Source organism: Solanum tuberosum, unplaced genomic scaffold (assembly GCF_000226075.1).
Source record: "Solanum tuberosum cultivar DM 1-3 516 R44 unplaced genomic scaffold, SolTub_3.0 scf00095, whole genome shotgun sequence".
NCBI classification, from domain to species: Eukaryota; Viridiplantae; Streptophyta; class Magnoliopsida; order Solanales; family Solanaceae; genus Solanum; species Solanum tuberosum.
In genome coordinates, this window is record NW_006239021.1 from 1,686,444 (window position 1) to 1,701,970 (window position 15,527).

Sequence of the window (15,527 nt, forward strand, 5' to 3'; positions counted from 1 at the left end):
GGAGAGGGCATTCTCTATTTTACTCTCCAAATATAGAGAATGGAGAGTAAAATAAAGATGGGTTGGAGATAGTCTAATTTATTTAAAATAAGTACCTTTGAGAAATACATTGATTCCTCCCAAGGAACTAATCTATGTTGACACCTAATTTTGACCCTCTCCGATAATAATTAATTTCGAGCTTCTTAATTTTCAAATGATTTAAAGTAATTAATTTTAGAAATTTTGAAAAAAGAATAAATATAATAGAATGATTTGCGAGTCATTTCAAATAGTTTGATACTTGTTATAATTTCTTAAATGATAATATGTCTTTTATATAATTATGTATATAATTAGTGTATTTTATAAATATTGGAAAATCGTCTCAAAAAGATTTTGTTTAATTAGATATTTGGTTAGTTTGTTTAGTTATCTAATAGTTTACAATTTTGAGTTAATTAGTTAGTTTATAATTAAGTTAATTATTATATAATTATGTGTCTAATTAGTATATTTTACGAATGTTTGAAAATTGCCTCGAAAGGATTTTAGCTTTATTTAAATATTTGGTTATTTAGTCATTTATATTGTTAAAGTAATTAGTTTATAATTAAGTTAATTATTTTATTTCGTTAAGATTAAGAAGCTCGTTAATTAAGTAATATTAATTCTTCTTATTTAATTTGTAGTCGAATTCGCTAGTTTATTAAATTTAGCTAATTTTTAAATCCGATAGAACTTTTTCTTTTAAACCAAATCAAGCCATTTGCCAACTCCCATAACCCATCTTATTTTTCCAATTCCAAATACCCATCTCCCAAGCCCAACCGACCCACTCCCATTTCCTCCCAATTCCCAGCCCACTCTTTTTTTTAGCCCATAAACCGGCCCAATTTACTCTTATTCTCAATTCCAATTCTCCCAAATAATACGTACGTACAGCAGTCCACTTATCAAAAATTTCCAGCCCAACATACCAAATACCCATTAACAACAATACAATATTCCCACAGTCCTTTTCCAGACCCACGTTTCTTCTTCTTCTTTTTCTTCAGCACCGACGCGGCAACTCAGAGATGTCGACGACAATTCCAAACAACGCCTGTACGCGCCTCACGCGAGGATGAACATCAGCGAGTTCACGGAAATCATCACGGCGTGAAGAGACGCGTGAATCAGTGCAATACGCATAGCCAGGCAGCACTCTGTTTTTCTTTGTCTTCTTCTTCAGACGTCCTTTTCAGTTTGTACAAAATCGCAGCAGGCAGCAGACACGCGTTTTCTCCCCTTTGCTCTTCCGGAATGGGTTGAAATGGCAAGGAAAAGGTGTCTCCCCAAAGTGGTGAAAGGAATTTGAAGTTTGAATTTTTGGGACCCTTGATTCCTATTCGATTTTCACCCGCTTTCCCCCCAATTCGCCAACCCTAATGTCCTTCTATATATTCCTTTTTTCGTTTCAGTATTAGGGGGATTTTTTTTGAAAAAAGTAAAAAAAAATACACCGAACACTTTAAGGAAAAATAGCAAAAAATAGATATAAGATACACTTTAAGGAAACACAAGGAGGACTTAGTTTCAAAGATTAGGCTCGACTATTCTGCTCTAAATTCCTAATTGCTTCTCGAGTTTTTGTGATCGTGGAAGTTCGTCTCCGCTCGCGCTGTCCCCATTTCGCTGCACGAAATAAGGTAGAACTCTCTCATTCGTGATACCTTCCTCGTTTATCTGTATTCCAGTGCGATGCTACTGGCCATATGTTGTTTGCTATTTGCTTGATATTAAGCTCTAGACGATTTGATACGTTATGTTCTTCTTTAAATGATTCTGGTATTTACTCTTAAGCATTGATCCAAAATCTTCTTTAACCATTTCGTAGGTGGTATTTCTCTGTTTTGAGTTTATTTCGTTGCTTGCTTTCTCTTTATTTTGTTTCAATGTATGAATCTATGTCTTCTTGTCTTCCACGGCCCAGATATTAGGTCTCTTCCACTCTGCTGCTATAATATTATCTCTTTCCTTTTCGAAATAAGGCAGAATCTAAAAAATAAATATGAAATAGTTGATATGGAGGTTGTATTTGGTTTTATTCATGTTTGTTTAGCATAGTAGTCGGCTAAACCTTGACTCGTTGGTTTCATGTTGGTTCTCTCATCCATGTTTCTCCTTGTTATTTTATAGCTCATTTAGTGATCATTGTTAAGTCTTGTTCTCTCTGACGTTGTCTATTTTTGTCATGCTTCCTGTCCATTTGTTCGGAGTATTATTACCCGATTCTTAGAGTCTTTTGTGTAGTTCATCACGGTACTCTCTTGACCTGTTTCTGAGTGTTGAAACACAACTATTCTTACTTCATTCCCTTACTTGAACTAAAAATTAAAAAAAATGTGAAAGTTCGTCTCTTATTTTGTCTCGCCGTATTAATATTTTTGGGATGATTCGTATAGGAACAAAGATGTTAATTTCATTTTAAGTGTCATATAATCTGATTTTATTTTATTTTATCTATTTTCTTAATTCTATTTTATTTTATTTATTATTATTATTATTATTATTTTAATATTCTCAAGAATGTTAAATTATAATATGCATCTTTCTTTATTGTTTGGAGTTTACTGTCGGTGAAAAATGAAAAGATGTTTGTGAGCATTCCGTTAATAATGAGCTAAATATTGGTTTATCATGGATTGTTTTTTGGGATTTTAGTGCTTTCTCGGCCTTCGCGTTTCATCTTATTTTTGAGTGGGTAGTATGTAAATATTAGAATATGGTAGTATGTAAATATTAAAATATGGTAGTAGATAATGTTAGAATATGGTAGTAGATAAATATTAAAATATCGTAGTAGATAACCATTAGAATATGGTAGTACGTAAAATTCTAGAATAAATATGGTAGCATATAAATTCTGTTTTATTTGATTCTTACTTACTAATATCCATTTTGTGTTTGCATGTGGAATCTGCCCGAGTTCTCTATGAACTCCAGTCACATTCCTCTCACATTTCGAGAGAGCCATAAAGGCTCAATTTCCCCTCTTTCGAGTCAGCCAACTATAAAAATTGACATACAGGTGTCAGAGTCGGAAAAATTCGAAGCAGAAGAGAAATGAAAGATTGGACCAAAGGCCCACTTTCACACGAAAGAAATTTGTATTTTGTTATTTTTGGGACTAAGCCCATTTTATTGGAATTATTATTATTTGTTAGTTATTAGGACAGGTACAAAGGTGGCGGAAATGGGGCCAAAGGCCCAAAACGAAAATAGGCCCAAGTACTGGCTCAGGCGGACAGATCCAGACTTGGGCCCATTTTTTTTCTTTGCCTATCTATTGGAATTATTATTATTTGTTAGTTATTAGGACAGGTACAAAGGTGGCGGAAATGGGACCAAAGGCCCAAAACGAAAATAGGCCCAAGTACTAGCCCAGGCGGACAGATCCAGACTTGGGCCCATTTTTTTTCTTTCCCTATCTATTTTACTGTTATTACGTGTTTATTTGTTAGAATCAATCTTAAGGTTTAAAAAGTTCAAATCTCCGAAAGACGCCCATTTCGAATTAATCACTTAACTAAGTTATTCGTCTTTACTTGACTTAATAAATGAATAAATAAATAAGTTTACAAAATATTTCGCTTAGATAATATTTCAATATTTTCTTTTCTCCCTTAAAATGGTCCTAACTAACTAAATAGTTCAAATTTGCAAAGTCAAACTAAGTTGTTTTAGCCAAATAACGAATCGTCGGATAACCGTGTATTAGCGGGCATTTCGGGTGCTTTCAAACCCTTCCCGAAATGTTAATATGAACCTCAAACCTCTTTTAATATTTTTCATTAGATTTCTGTTTTAATCTTTTGAAAAAAATCGATTTTCTTAATTTCCCTTCAAAAAATTAAGTGGCGACTCTTAAACCGTCCAAATAATATTTTCCTAATAAAACATTACTAATACCTCCACATGCAAGGTATCAGTAATACATCCTATAATACCATGTAGGATGTATAACTAATTCATGGATTTGTTATGCACAGGCTCAACTTCATACCAAACATAGTACTAAATAATATCATACATAATACATGAACTATTTCTTCTAATGCGGCCTACCAAACAACCCCTAAATTTATAATAATGGGTACACTTGGCTACACGCGTGTACCCAAAAACTAGTATAGAATAATGTTGAGTGCTTGAATTCAGACTTGACACAGGTAGTTCAAAATTTGAGAGTTTGTTTAATAGTAAAATGCTATGGAAGCGTCAAGAAAACAACACGTCAACCTATTTTTTCATGTAAGTCCATATAAAAGCGATCAAGTAAAAGTGATGGTAATAAATCTCATAAGTAATTTTTTATTTAGAATCTCAACACTTGCTGATTGAACCTCAAAAGAAGAAGAAAATACAGGAAGATGCTGTTCAAGTAGCTGTCTAGTTTATAAATCATGACAAGATTCTAGGTTTCCTGCAATAGTTTCTCAACATCATTGAAATGACGGGAAACAGTCCTAAAAAGACTATGATAATGATGACAAAGAAGAAACGAAGTCCCTAGTAAGGTATTATGGAAAGTATCACAGTATTATAGGTTATCGCCAAGGCACTAAGTGAGACTTGCCGTTCTAATTGCAAAGGAAATCGGTCTGTAAGGAAATTTATCCCTTGGAGGGATACAAAAAATCCGAGGGAGTTGAAAACCAAGAAGAAGCCATAGGAAACAGGATTGCTGGTAGCCATTACTGACTGTCCTGTGAAATGTCGCAGGGGCACTACTATGCCATCATGACTAGTACTACTGTTGTTATTGTCGTCAGGCGAGTAAGTGTCCTGCCATACGCCTCCTGGTGGATTAATACCTGCTTGATAAATTGCTGTTGCAATTAGAATGGCTATCACAAGAATAGTGTCTCTTTACTTTTCCTGGACAATCTCGGGTTTTATTGTACTTGAAGAAATCGTGAAGCTTCTTAACATTAGATCGAGGCCCATCGTCCCTTGTTTGTCCTCTGCTGGATTGTTGATCTTGAACTGGAACAACTAAAACTTGCAAGTTTTCAGCAGATACAGCATCAGATGTTGTTAGAATTTCCTCAATATCTCTATCTCCGGATTCCTTAAGTAGTACTTCCAAAGGTGTAAGGCCTCCTTTGTTCAAAGAATTCGCCTCAATAGTGTCTTTAGCAACAAAATTTTCTTTGAGTAATAGATCAACAACCTAGATGATCATTTCTCTTATCTGTTATTGAACTTTAAAAGTTGATATGATCAGATAAAAGAGGCATAATGAAGATACTTACCTCGAATTGCTTAGTTGACGTAGCAAGATGCAAAACAGTGTTTCCTTGGATATCTATCCTTCTTGTTTATTGAGAAAATATGAGTTTATGAACTCACCATTGTAGTAATGTATCTAGACAGAATTTAGAGAGAAAGGGGAGAAGAGAATATCATTGAAGAAGTTCTTTACAATTGAGGCATTACACTGGCTTATATAGCCTGGAAAACTAACTTTTCTACTTGACACATTAATCGAGGTAACTAACTAGTGAGGCGTCAATTAACTACACTAAACTAATTAACTAACTTTAGGAAATGCACTGTAGCTAACTAACTCTATGTAACAGCTAACCAACTCTATGTAACAGATTTGAACACACCCCCTCAAGCTAAAGGGTGCAAAATATTAAGCACACCAAGCTTGCCTAAAAGGTATGAATGTTGAGCTTGGCTCAACCCTTTCGTTAGTAGGTCTGCAAGTTAATGCTGAGTATGAACATAGACAGTGTCAATGATTCCTGCTTTGATCTTGTCTATGATGAAGTGGTAGTCAATTTCAATATGTTTCGTTCTTTCATGGAAGACTGGATTTGCTGCTAGCTGTATGGCTGATTTGCTATCACTGAACATAGTAATAGGCATGTGAATCTGCACACCTAGTTCAGTAAACAACCCCAACATCCAAGTAACTTCAGACACAATTGAAGTAATGCTTCTATATTCAGTTTCAGCTGAGCTTCTGGAAACAGTCTGTTGTTTCTTTGATTTCCATGACACCAAGGATTCTCCAAACTTAATAGACCTCCTAGTATTTGGGCAAGTAGCCCAATCTGAATCACACCAACATGACAAAGTGGTAGCAGCTTTAGATTGTAGCCAGACTTCTTGACCAACTGTACCCTTTAGGTATTTAATCACTCTAATTGCTGCCTTCCAATGTGACTTCTTAGGGGATTGCATAAACTGACTTAAAGTTTGCACGACATAGCTGATATCAGGTCTGGTGATGGTGGCATACAGTAGCTTCCCAACTACTCTTTGATAAGCTGTAATGTCTTCAAGTATTTCATCTCCAGTATGACCATTTGTTAGATCATATTCTAATGATGTTAATCTCACATTAGACTCAATAGGGGTAGAAGCAGGTTTAGCACCTGTCAGGCCTGCTTCAGAGATAAGTTCCAATATATATTTTCTTTGATTCAAAATTACCCATTCTGTTGATCTTAATATCTCAATGCCAAGAAAGAATCTGAGTTCACCAAGATCTTTCAACTTGAATTGCCTGTGTAAATGTTCTTTTGCTTCAGTGATCATTTGGGTGTTACTCCCAGTGATCAGAGTGAATAAGGATTAGTCATGGGCACTTTGAGTGAAACCAGTAGCAACCCAAGCATTAGTTAACTTCAAATTCCATTGTCTGGATGCTTGTTTAAGCCCATATAAGGATTTAAGCAACCTGCATACTTTGTTCTTTCCTGACCTTTTGAAACCCTCAGGCATTTCCATGTATACTTCCTCTTTTAGATCACCTTGAAGAAAGGCATTATAGACATCCATTTGGTAAATAATCCATCCTTTTGATACAGCTAAGGTAATTACACACCTGACTATTACCATCTTAGCAACTGGCGAGAATGTATCATGATAGTCCAAGCCTTCCTGCTGACTGTATCCCTTAGCTACCAACCTAGCTTTGAATGTTTCCACTTCACCATATGCCTTGTATTTTATCTTGTAAATCCACTTAGAACCTACAGTATGCATCCTTTTAGGCAATTCAACCACTATCCAGGTGTTGTTTTCTTCTAAAGCCTTGATCTCCTGTTGCATAGCCTGAATCCATTTATCATCTTTGACAGCCTGATAAAAGTGTTTTGGTTCAATGCAGTCAGAGAACTTGCTCAAAAAAACTTTATAACAAGGTGTAACTTTGTCATAGCTAAGAGAATTTTCTATTGGATGTCTGGTGCTACTTTGCTTCTTCCCTGCATAGTCCTTCATCCAAACAGGCTCTTTGATACTCCTTGAAGTCCTTCTAACAGGTTGATTACTGATAGAGACACTTGTAGTAGGGATTTCTGCAACCTCAGTGGCAATAAGAGCATTAGTAACATCCGCATCATGATGAAATTATGTGTCTGTAGTAGCATCAGTCTTATAATCTAGGATGGAAGTATCAATAACTTCTAATGGAGAGTCATAGACATCCTTTGAAAGATCTGTGTGCATCTCCTTTGCAGAAAATGAAAAGATATTTTCATGGAACACTACATCTCTACTCACAAGGAACTTCCTTGACTTGATATCCAACAGTATATAACCTTTCTGCAATTTTGAATATCCTAGAAATATAGTAAAAATAGCTCTTTCTGCAAATTTATCACCCTTAGGCAATACTGAAGCATAACATAGGCAACCTATGACCTTTAGATGGGAAAGTGTTGGAATTTTGGAATGAAGAAGCTCATAAGGACTCTTGTTTGCAATGGTTGAGGAGGGCAATCTATTCATCAAATACACAGTAGCCTTGATACAATATCCCCAATATCTAATAGGTAACTGTGATTGAAACCTGATGGCCCTGGCTATGTTAAGAATATGCCTATGCCTTCTTTCCACCGCACCATTTTGTTGTGGTGTATGTGGACAAATACTTTGATGAAGTATTCCCAGATCATGAAACAGTTGAATACATTGAGAATTAAAAAATTCAGTACCATTATCAGATCTTACAACTTTAATATGTGCACCAAACTGAGTCTTGATCATAGAAAGGAAAACTTTTATGGCTACAATGGTTTCAGACTTTAACTGCAACAAGTAAATCCAAACAAATCTTCCATGGTCATCTACTATTGTCATAAAGCAATGCTTCTTGTCTAGGGTAGGAGTCTTGTATGGTCCCCATAAGTCCATGTGAACCATATCAAAACTAGCAGAAGCTTTAGAATTACTACTAGGACAGACAAGTCTCGTTTGCTTAGCCAGTGGGCAAACATGACAACTAGTAAGTACTTCACTTTTATTGCTATGAACTAGACTTAAATGCTTCATGATATGTTGGGAAGGATGTCCAAGTCTTTGATGCCAAAGCTGGATATCTTGACTTGTTGCTCTTGCAGCCATTACCTGTTGATTACATTGTTCTGTTTTTGCTTGCTTTACTGTTGATTCACCTTTGAACATGTATAATCCTCCTTTTTCCTTACCAATCTCCTTCACCCTACCATTGAAGAGGTCCTGAAAAACACAGAAATCAGGATAAAATGATACAAAGCAAGACAGTTCCCTTGTGATCTTGGACACTGACAGCAGATTGAACTTGAAGTTTGGCACATGTAGAACATTTCTCACAATTTCATTATCAAATACAACTGATTCACCAGTATGATTAATGTTCACTCTATCCCATGTAGGTAAATGTACCTGATTCTTCTGTGACTTACTCAGTTCATGACTCTTGATCAGTGATTGTTTGTGTGTTGTGATGTGATGAGTTGCACCAGAATCTACAATCCAGTCTTGTGAAATTTTTTTTGACATTAAGCAAGTTGTAATACCTGTCAATTGTCATGTTGACTCGCCTTGGCTCCTCTTTGTTCAATATATCCAGTATTTGTTTATACTCCCTCCAGACCCCACCTAGTGGGATTTCACTGGGTATGTTGTTGTTTGTTGTTTATACTCCCTTTTAGTAAATGTTTGTGCCTTTGCTAAGTGTGCATTATCTTCTTCTCCTTGACTGGTTGAAGCTACTTGAGATTGATCATAGGAGTTGTTGGAATCACTAGACACATTGTTGGCTACATGTTGTCCACTAAATCCACTGGGATATGTGGCCCTTTGGCTGTTAGTTGTTGGTGACATTCCTCTATAACCACTAGAACGACCAGTAGTGTTCTTATTACCATAACCTGCTTTCTTCCTCAACTTCCAATCACTTGGATAACCAATCAGTTTATAGCAATTGTCTTTGGTGTGACCCGTGAAGTGACAATACTCACACCTTCTTCCTTTAAAAAACCCATTTCCTTGAGCCTTATTCACATTCATCACCATCGAGTCTGACTTATCAACTACATTGGCCAAGCATGCTGAATGTTGTATTTCATCCTCTATGATCATGGCATATGTTTGATTTAAGGAATGTGTGACTCTTTTAAGCAATATTTGTCTACGAGGTTGATCATATGATTCATTTAAGCCACTTAAAAACTGAATTAATCTCAATTGTTGAAGATGCTCTATATACTCCTTAGACTGAGGACATGTACAACTAGGATGTGGTGTCACAACATCATACTCACTCCATAAAGTCTTAAGCTTAGTGAAGTAATGTGATACAGAATTTGTACCTTGTGTGAGTGTTGTGATCTTCTTGTGCAGCTGGTAGATCCTCATGCGATTGACTTTATCAAATCTCTCCTTGAGATCTGCCCAAACTGAGAATGCAGTTGTGGCATAAATTATACCACTAAGAAGCTCCTCACTGACAGTGTTCATCAGTCATGACAAGATGATGGCATTACATGTCTCCCATTGTTCGTGCAACTCATCTTTGTATAATGCCTTGGTACAGGCACCAGTTACAAAACCATATTTCCTCTTCCCTAAAAGTGCAATCCTCATGGATCTGCTCCAAACACCATAGTTTTCAGATCCAGTCGACTTGGAATCAACATAGCTCCTGATGAATCAGATTGACCAATATACAGAGGATCACTTTGATCGATTCTTAAGACAGCCATTATCAAGCTTCAAAACAAAAAACCAATACATAAGCAACAAACTAGAAGAGATCTGAACTTGCCTAGAAGAAACAAACACAAGATTAACCAGCTAGAGGAGATCTAAACTCCACTGGAATCCTGTTCTATAGATCCAGCACCTTGTGCTCTGATACCATGAGAATATGTGAGTTGATGAACACACCATTGTAGTAATGTATCTATAGACAGAATTTAGAGAGAAAGGGGAGAAGAGAATATCATTGATCTGGAAGAAGAAGTTCTTTACAATTGAGGCATTACACTAGCTTATATAGCCTGGAAAACTAACTTTTCTACTTGACACATTAATCGAGGTAACTAATTAGTGAGACATCAATTAACTACACTAAACTAATTAACTAACATTAGGAAATACACTGTAGCTAACTAACTCTATGTAACAGCTAACCAACTCTATGTAACATATTTGAACAATAAGACCATACTTGTTGAATTCTTTGAGATTCTCAAGTAATAATTTGAAATTTTCAAACTGATGATTCTTGACAGCTAAATGAAGACAAGTCTCACCACGAGCAGTCACTTCTGCTGCAGAGTCTGGAGAAGCCACAAGAAGCTCCTTTATAACATGTTTTCTGCCTTTGATTACTACATAGTGAAGGGGAATTCTTCTGTGCTTCCCCTTGAGAAAGCATAGATTATGGTCAATGTTCAAGAGCTCCTTCACAATCTCTATATCCCCATTTGCTGAGGCAATATGCAAAGGGCTGAAACCATCCTGGTTTAGTTCTCTTGCAAATTCGGGCCTCAAATGAATGATCTCCTTAGCAAACTCAAGATGGACACTCAAACAAGCAATGTGCAGAGGAGTTTCATTACTACCTGCTAATGAAACTGTGCTGAGCAGAAAAGGGACTTCTTTGATCAAGCTTTGCAAGTGATGAACATCTCCTTTTTTAGCAGCCTCCCTCAACCTTATGTCTATTAATTCTACCAACGAATTATGCAATTTTTTCAGTTTTTATCGTTTGGATTTTAGTTTCTTTCATCAAGTTGTGCTCAGCATAAAGGAATATCTCAGCTCTAAAAATCTCAAATTCAACTCTTTTAGAAAAGAGTTCAGTTTATCTTGTTTAGGATGAGAGTTTTCTTCTTGAATTAGCAAGTCTCAGTTTTATTAAATAGTAAGACAAATGTTAGTTATCAATAAGTGGCTCTCTTTTGATTTTTTAAGTTCAATATGTCAAGCAAATTATGGTGAAAAAGTCAATAAAATGTATATAATTGTTGTGACTAAAATCATACCTAATTGAGTTGTAGTTTATTTAATTAGACTATTTGGAGTATTTATGTATTTCTTAATCGTGTATTTAGATATGTAAGCAATTCAAAGTCAATGTAATGTATATAATTGTTGTGCTAAAATCATCTGAACCTTTGTTGGATGGGTCAATTAATTCAGAAAATGACATGTATCTATTAACTTGTTGTTATCTTGTTCAAATAGTGATAATGAATTATATAGGTTATGTTTAATAAACTAGTATGTCAATTCATTGAAATAAAACTGAGGATTAAGTTGAATTGTCAGGAAAGCGTATTAATGGAATTTGATAGTATGCCGCATCCCCCGATGAAATTGACAATAGGTACCGATGTAAGTTGTAATACCTCGTTACTTGAAAGAACTAGAATTAGAAAGAATCCATTTTTGGAAATAATCAAATTTGGAAAATTTGACAAAGTTAAGCTAAGTATGAGTTTTGAGTTAACTTCAAACGACCATAACTCCTAGCTCAGGATGATTTAGATGTGCTGCAAGATACCGTAGGAAAGATCTTTGAATTATCCTTCTAATGCCTCCAAGTTTCCTCAATTTCGAGTCTGTATGAGGGAGATATGCCCGTTTGAAGTCGGGTTGTCTAGATAAGGAAAGTAAAAACCGGATTTTGAAAGGGTATTATGGTCTTTTCACTACCCAATTAATTAAATTCATTTTTGGTAATTGATTTGGGGTCTAAACTGATTTGGTTCAGTTTACACTTCATAAAAATAAGTTAGGATTTCGAGAGAAGAGAAAAGAAGAGGAGAACAAACAAGGAATTGTCGAGTTCTTGAAGTTATGCTTGTAGATTTCGCCAAAGATTGATCCCTACAAGGTATGTGAGATCACATAGTGTTGGGTTCGTTCACGCACGCACCAATCATGATTTAATTCAGCGAAAGTATGTTTTTGAAAGTATAGAAATTGAGTTCTTGATGGATTTTGTTGAAGTTTCTATTAGGTTCTTGATTGCTGAAGTTGTTGAGGAGTTCTTGTTTTAAATTCATGAAATTAGATGTCGTTTTGAGTAGATTCTTGCATATTTTGGTTATGTAGTCGAATCTAAGTGTTTGGAGAAGGAACCAATCAAATCTAGAGAGCTTAGAGTTGAAAAACGACCAAGGAATTCGTCAAAACCTAGGGAATGGGGGTGGGGCGCCGCGCCACTCAGAGTGCCCCATAACAGGTTCTGTAGTTTGGCCTCTGGGGCGCCGCACCAGCCAGTGCACCCCAAGCCAGGCTTTGCAGTTCAGACTCTGGCGCCAGGGTTGTCAGGCCTTCCACCCTTTGCCACTTCTTTCTGTTTAAGTTCCCTTGAAATGTACCTATGTTTTCTAATTGATTTCTATACTCTAAGGTACATCTAAACATCATGATATCATCCATAAACATGAATCATAATATTGAATTCATAAATTCAAATTCAAGGAAAGTTAAGAGTCAAGTCAAGAGAAGTTTTTAGAGTCTTCCAAAAGTCTTTTACAAATGTTTTAACTTTGTTTTAAGACTTGAGTTTTGAGTTGAGTAAAGAGTAAAGGTTGAAGTTCATTTTTTCAAAAAAGTATATCAAGACTATATGTATTCCTAAAGAGTAAATATTTTCACATTTAAACAAGAAAGGAAACACTGATTTCCAACAGAGCCTTTGAGTTAATTTTTCAGTAAAGAGTAAATGTTTTCACAATTAAGTAAGAGAGTAAACTTTGATTTCCAAGAGAGCCTTTGAGCTATGTTTTTGAGCAATAATCTCAAACCACATAAAGAAGTCATGTTTTTAAACATATGAGCTAGTTATATTTTGGGAGTAGTATTGAGCACCGATATGGGGGAGAGTTCAGACAACTCACAGCCCCCATAAACCATGTAGCCATCATGGGTAGAAAAGGGTCATACTTTTTAGATGATTCCTTAGTGCTTTTTAGCATAGCTTAGTGGATCCACTTAGTAGTTAGGTTATATACCCCCGGCAAGGTATAGGACGGCCCTAGCAGTATGAGACAAAACGTTGTATTATCACATAGCTCTAAGTGATGGTTGTCGGTTAGAGAAACTCCCACAAAAGTATTTTGTATTCTTATATACACAGAGTTAATTGTATTTTTATATACAAATAGAGTTTATATCGTATCTTTGCATACAACTGAGTTAGTATTGTATTTCTCAATACACATAGTTGTTATCCATGTTTTAAAAGTTTTTCTTTATATTGCTTTATATTGAAATGAGTTACATTGAGTTGAGTTGAGCCCATGTATGTTCTTTCAGTTCCTTTCAAGCTTACGTCTTGTTTTAGAATTCCCTTCTCATGCCTGTGTACTGATGCCAGTTGTCTTGCATCTTTTTATGATGCAGATTCAGGTAATTAACCAGGATCAGCATCCAGCGCATCGTTAATTCAGTTGAGCTTCAGAGTTGTTGGTGAGCCTCCTTACTTCTGGAGGATCCCTTTTTATTGTTTTATTAGTTAGTTCATTAGGATGTCGTGGATCTTGTCCCGACGTCCATCTCAGTTGTTAGAGGCTTCATAGACAGTTAGTTGATGTTAGTTCTTGAGTCTTTCCATTTCAGTTACGCATGAGACTTGAGTTGTCACTTTGGCCAGTGAATGTTTAATTATAATACTTTCTCAATTATCTTTGAACTTTCAATTTAATTTTAAAGTACATTTATGTTGAGTTAAGTCTTCCGCTAAGAGTTAAGCCAGGCCAAGGGTTCGCTTGGGTCCAGCAATGATTCTCGAGTGTCAATCCCGCCCAGGGTGTAGGCTCGGGGTGTGACGATTTAATGACCCTCCAGGTCATTTCTGTGTTTTTCCGTCTGTGTGTCATTTAGAGCATTCCTGTAGAGACCCCAAGTTATTTAAGACTTGTTGGGACTGACAGTTCGGTCACCTGGTCGTTCGTTTGGTCTTGGTGCGAGTTTTTGTGTTTTGGAGCTTATGAACCTTGAACGATCATTTTCGATCAAAATTTCAAGAAGATGACATCGGAATCTAATTCTGACGATTCCATCAGCTCCGGAAGTGTCATTTTAGGCTAGTAGCATGGTCGACATAACTCCCAAAGTTTTCAGTGTGAGTCGGTGCGATTAGGCGTTTTAGCTTTAAGTTTAAGCCTAAGTTTGACTTTGGTCAACATTCTGAGTAAACGCGCTCGGATGAGAATTCCGTCAGTACGGTTAGCTCCGGAATGTCGAGTTTGGACTAGATTGACCTTTCTTTTGTGTCCCGAGGTTTTTGATATCTTTCCAAGCCCTTTTGTGAGTTTTGACTTAAAATAGGTTTTGGAAGAGGGATCCACTTTTTATCGAGATGACCTCTGATGAAAATTTTGACTGTGCCGTTGAGTCCAAAATATCGAATTTGGTATGATTGCATATCTCGTTTGTGTGCACGGGGTTCCGAACGAGATCGGAACACCCCGTCGGAGTTTTCAGTTTTGGAAATTATTGCAGAAAATCTGCAATAAATGCAGAAAAACAGCAACATATTTCCAAACTTCAAACCCTCATCACTCTCTCATCAGTCAACCGATTTGGGCGATTCAAAAGGCAAAGTTGTGAGATTTTTTGAGGACAACGTGTTGGCGAGCTCGGATAGTGATTTGGGGTCTCCGTTTGAGGTAAATTTCGTAAAATACCTGCTGCCACGATCCTTTCTATGAGCTTGATTTTGGAAAATTTTGAGACTTGTTTTCTCAGCCTTTTTAGGTTCGATTTCAGTGACTTTTGAGTCTATCTTGAGTGGTTTTTTGAGGAGAACGTAGTAATGTTGTCGCATTTCACTGTAGACCTCCAGTTTCTGGTGAATATACTGATTCAACTGCTGTCCCATTTCTAGTTTTTGAGAAAATTTGGGTTTTGGTTGCATGTTGATATTGTGTTATTCTCGAGCCCCGAATTGTGTCCCATGTTGGGACATGAGCTGGGGGAACTGGTTAGGACCCACTTTTTGGGTTAATTCCAGAATTTCCAGTGCGGGTCCCACTTTTCCCATTTTGACCCCGAAATTGACCCATCTTCGTTTGTTGTGATTTTGGTGTCTAAATGACCGTAATAACGTTGTGACTCTACTTTTTATAGCGAGGTAGTGTTTCGAGGTCGTTCGAATAGGGAAAGCTCCGGTAACGTGATTTGGAGATCGCGTGATCGGCCTTAAGGTAGGCTACGACTTCCTTTCTTTTAGATTGAGCTTAATTGTGTAAAAACATGTC

General features: G+C 36.3%; 1 protein-coding gene across 1 annotated transcript in view; it reads right to left on the reverse strand.

The window, feature by feature from the left end:
- Positions 1-10,386: 10,386 nt before the first annotated feature.
- The window catches only part of LOC107060750 (ankyrin repeat-containing protein At3g12360-like), a 6,763-nt gene continuing 1,622 nt past the window's right edge, over positions 10,387-15,527 (reverse strand). The window contains exon 2 of the mRNA XM_015308980.1: positions 10,387-10,982. Coding sequence (XP_015164466.1) covers positions 10,387-10,982 — 596 coding nt within the window. The remainder of the gene's footprint in view (positions 10,983-15,527) is intronic.